The sequence below is a fragment of the Onychomys torridus genome, unplaced genomic scaffold, assembly GCF_903995425.1.
Source record: "Onychomys torridus unplaced genomic scaffold, mOncTor1.1, whole genome shotgun sequence".
Classification (NCBI taxonomy): Eukaryota; Metazoa; Chordata; class Mammalia; order Rodentia; family Cricetidae; genus Onychomys; species Onychomys torridus.
The window spans coordinates 6,240-11,100 of NW_023413017.1; the positions used below are offsets into that span (position 1 = coordinate 6,240).

General features: G+C 40.8%; 1 protein-coding gene across 1 annotated transcript; it reads left to right on the plus strand.

Annotated features, from left to right (window-relative positions):
* The first annotated feature begins 854 nt into the window (after window positions 1-854).
* Window positions 855-1,793, plus strand: LOC118576107 (olfactory receptor 145-like). The gene has a single exon (XM_036176490.1). The coding sequence runs from the start codon at window positions 861-863 to the stop codon at window positions 1,791-1,793; it is 933 nt and encodes a 310-aa protein (XP_036032383.1). The 5' UTR covers window positions 855-860.
* Window positions 1,794-4,861: the final 3,068 nt, after the last annotated feature.

The following is a 4,861-nucleotide window of genomic DNA, read 5'->3' on the forward strand; positions in this document are numbered from 1 at the left end:
CCTAGAAGCTGGAGGGTCGTTGGATAAAAAACAGTTGTAAGTCAAGGTTTTCAGTACAGAGAGGATTACAAGATAAACCTGAGATTCTGAGCTTTGGCTTGGGACAGGAGAAGGTCTGGAGCTCCAAACTGTTGCCCTCTATTCACTGGGTCTTTGTCTCCCCCAGAACACTTCAGGGGAGAGACAGTAGGCAGAACATCCTTGCTGCAAGTAAAGAAAGGTACGTGCCTGTGTATCCTGACGAGCTGTGAAAGACAGGTTCGAAATGCACTCTGTGTGGGACTCCTGGAGCTCCCTTTCTGCCTGAAGTCTGGAGGGTTTGTGACTTTGAGTACTCTGTGTCTCATCTGTAAAGTGAAGATTTCTCTATGGTGACATATTCTGAGAGCCTTTGACAGCAACTCCTCAATAGTGCTAGCCTAGAACATCATTATTAAACCTATGTGCAGTTAAGAGATTGTGGGAAACAGTACTTCAACTTGTTGCTGTATAGTGCTGGCCCAGAGCAGGGTGTCTTCTACTTGTTAGTATTCACTGCAGAGCAGAGGTCCAGGTTTCAGTAACTGGTGTAGAGGCTGGACAGGGGAGGACATGGTTAAAGGACTGACTATCGAGTCTAAAAGATGTCCCTCAACCCCTGCTCTCATTCTAGGGGATCATTATAGCCCTTTACTGTGCTCTGGAAGTTCAGTCACTTGGTAGTTTCCTGACGAGTCACCTTAAATAGTTCAAGTCTTCCTATCAGAGCCCACCTCTCCTTTGGATGGATGAAGAGGACGCAGGTTTGTGAGGATGGTGATGATGTTTCTTTGTCTCCATTGGTCCTCTTCTCTGTCACACAGGCCTCCCTCCTGAGAAGAATGACTTCCACGAATTCCTCTGTGACACAGTTCATCCTTGCAGGCCTGACAGACCAGCCAGGACTCCGCATGCCCCTCTTCTTCCTGTTCCTAGGTTTCTACATGGTCACTATGGTGGGGAACCTGGGTTTGATCGCCCTCATAGGGCTGAACCCTCATTTGCACACCCCCATGTACTTCTTTCTCTTCAATCTTTCCTTAATAGATTCTTGTTACTCCTCCACTATCATTCCCAAAATGCTGATGAGTTTTGTTTCAAAGAAGAACATCATCTCACACTCAGGGTGTATGACCCAGCTCTTTTTTTTCTGTTTCTTTGTAATGTCTGAGTCCTTCATTCTGTCTGCAATGGCATATGACCGTTATGTTGCCATCTGCAACCCCCTGATGTATACAGTCACCATGTCTCCCCAGGTGTATTTCCTCCTTCTACTGGGTGTGTATGTTATAGGCTTCTCTGGAGGCATGGCCCACACGGGAAACATAATGAATCTGACCTTCTGTGCTGACAACCTTGTCAATCACTTCATGTGTGACATCCTTCCCCTTCTGGAGCTGTCCTGCGACAGCACCTTCACAAATGACCTGGTAGTCTTCATTGTCGTGGGCTTTGATATCATTGTGCCCATTGTTACCATCTTCATTTCTTATGCCCTCATCCTCTCCAGCATTCTTCGCATGCATTCCACAGAGGGCAGGTCCAAGGCCTTCAGCACCTGCAGCTCCCACATGATCGTGGTTTGTCTTTTCTTTGGTTCTGGGGCTTTCATGTACCTCAAGCCACCTTCCATTTTGCCCCTTGACCAAGGGAAAGTGTCAACCTTGTTCTATACCATTGTGGTGCCCATGTTGAACCCTCTGATCTATAGCTTGAGAAATAAGGAAGTCAAGGTTGCTCTGAGGAAAACTCTTGTCAGGAGAGTATTTTCTTAAGAGAGGAGCAGTGTCAAGAGCTGCAGTGGTGTGACTGGTCAGTGAGCAGTATTCACATGGAAAGGGCTGTGTTTGGATAAGAAGACACAAGTTTGCAACGAGGGGTTAAAGTCTAGTAGTTTTCTTCTTGTACAAGAAGAGAAGTTTATGACCCTACTGAGTGAACCTAGGTCTTCATGAATGTTGGGCAAATGCTCCACCACCCAGCTACTTTCAGTCCAGAAACAGCATTTCAAATGAAAAACACAGCCCTCTGTCTGACCCCTTTTTATGCCTTTAGTATTCTAATATTTCCCTTTTTAAAAGAGAAAATGTACTTATTTATTGAAAATGCTGAAATATATTATTAGGTGTTCTTTTCTCTTTCTGTCATAAACTTTGTTTTTCTGTAACCTACAAATATTGAGGAAAATAGCAATATTCCATGGTGTTAACATAGCTAGGGTTCACAGCCTGTGTCTAACAAGTTAGGCTCTGTAATTGATCCAATTTTTAATTTTATGCAATTATTTATAGTCACAGGCCATTTATTCTTGAGTGGGCCTCATAAATTATTTATCCTAGTCTCACTTAACTCATATGTAACAGACACTGGAGACTTAGAAATATATTGTTATGCAAGCATAACACATAATTATCAAAAATAAATTCACACCCATAAAGTTGAATTCATGTCTTTTTATTGTTTTTCTTTATGCTGTGTTTTCTTGTCACATTACTCCTTCATGATTTCCTTTCGTTAACAATAATTTTCAAAATATTTTATTTGTTTAAGTTAAAATATAATTATGTCTTTCCCATCCTCTTTCCTCCCTCTGGCCCCTCTCAGGCACCCCCTTATTTTTTCAAATTAATGACCAGTTTTTCTTTTTTTTGATTAAGGACTTTTTAAATTCACTTTACATACCAGTCACAGGTCCTTCCTCCTCCCTCCTCCCTCCTCCCACCCGTCCCATCTTCTCTCCTCAACCCACCCCCATTCCCTTTTCCAACAAGGCAAGGTCTGGAGACAGGGCTCAGAGGTTAAGAGCTTAAGAGCACTGGTTGTTTTCCAGAGGTTCTGAGTTCAAGTCCCAGCAACCATATGGTGACTCACAACCATCTGTAATGAGATCGCGTGCCCTCTCCTGGTGTGCAGGTGAACACTGTTTTTCTTTAATTATTGCATATTACAAAGTACAAAAAATGTAAGTAGATTAGTCTGTATAATATGATGTGTAAGTATGTGGTATATGATGTCAGTGTAATGCAGCCTGAGAGATCAGCTCTCAGGGTTGAAAAAAGAATGCTTTCAGAGTAGCAGGACTTTAGGAGACTTTTTTTTTTTTTTTTAACCCGAAGGTCTGTAGGAATAAGTTTCTATCTATCTGAGGGAATAAAATTCACATATGTGTTGACAGTAATTTTCTTTAGCTCCAATTTTCTAGCTCCTTTGCTCTACGTGGCTATATACGCATTTTACAAGCAGCTTTTGACTGTGAAATAGATCACAAGGCCCCTTCTCAGGGTCATAATGCATTCCTTGCATAAATGATAAGGAGAGGAGCCATTTACCATGCAATGCATAGGTGGGGACGTGGTGCTTGGCACTTTCCCAGGCAATGGCCACTGGTCTCTGTTATCAGCCAGACTTCTAGCAAGTGAATAATTGCCATAGTATTTTAGGTTGCTTTGTGCTAATAACCTTGGTTCTACAATTAGACCTCTGGGAATTTGTCCTTGTATAATTTCTGTGGAGGTTAATCTTATGAGGCCTTTGCAGAGGCGTTTAGTTTAGTTATGATTCAGCTAATTGTACATGGCTTGCTTAGACTGGGGACGAGTTGTTGTTTTCTTATGTGAGTCTGAGTAAAGAAATAAAACAGGCTTCTAAGTGTCTTATAGTCCTCATGGAACAATAGATCTAGTTATGAAGAATATTCTAGTATATTTCTATTCATCAAAATTATATAGCTTAAAGAGAAGTCCTCCTCCTGACCATCCACAGACATATGTGCCAATAACATGAGATATAATCATGAGATTACATGTACATAGCACATGAAAATGCATGGTAATGGGGAGATTTCACCAACTATTTTTGTACATGTGAAATTACAGAAACAACAGTATTCAGAGTCTATGGTCCTTAAGTCTTGCTTGACAGGGTTCGTCCATCAGAGAATTAGTCACCTGGTAGTTGACATCTGAATTATCAATTGCCATCTGCTGTATTTATGTTATGGCTTGTGATATCAGTGTCAACTCCTTGGTAAGGTTTCTTTTATAAAACATAATAATATATTAAAATTTGATTCTACTTAACAATAATGTAATGTAACTTCTTAAAAAGGCAATTTTAGGGGCAGTGGTAGAGATAACTCACTGATTAAGAGCACTTGGTGCACTTTTAGAGGACCTGCACACAGTTTTGAGCACCCAGGCTGGGTAGGTTGCAGCTGCCTGTAGCTCTAGCTCTAGAGGATCCAACACCTTCCTCTGACTTGCAAGTGCATCTTACACACATCCCCCCTTCTCTCTCTCTCTCTCTCTCTCTCTCTCTCTGTCTGTCTGTCTGTCTTGCTCCTCTCTCTCTCTCACACACACAGACACACACAGACACTCACACACATTAATTTTTTTTAAAAAAATCAAGCAAATTTTCAATAGTGCATTTTAGATAGAAGAAGAAAAATTTCCTTGTTTTTAGCCAAGTGACAATGGAAACATGACTGTATTATGTGTTGGTCATTGACTTAAGAGAGGTCATGTGTGGAACACAGTAACTTCAGTCTCATGCATTAGGACTCCTAGGGTCTTCAGTGTTATAAAGATGCTGAAAACAAAGCTATATAGATTTAAAGACAAATGAACAGAATTTAGAGCTTTTTGGTGTAGAGTTGAGTATTTAAGCTTTGATGGAGGAATCTGTGAATCAGGATAAACAACTGATTCAGAGATAAGGGAACAATGAATAATTTGGGGGGATGCAGTTATTAATCAAGACGACATATAAAAAGATGCTTATTAGAAGTACACACTAACCCAATTAGTGTCTTAGTTTTGCATTTTCATCATTTTTATTAAAC

What these genes read in the sequence shown, in the direction of transcription:
- LOC118576107 (XM_036176490.1), top strand. Translation starts at nt 861, where the DNA reads ATGACTTCCACGAATTCCTCTGTGACACAGTTCATCCTTGCAGGCCTG.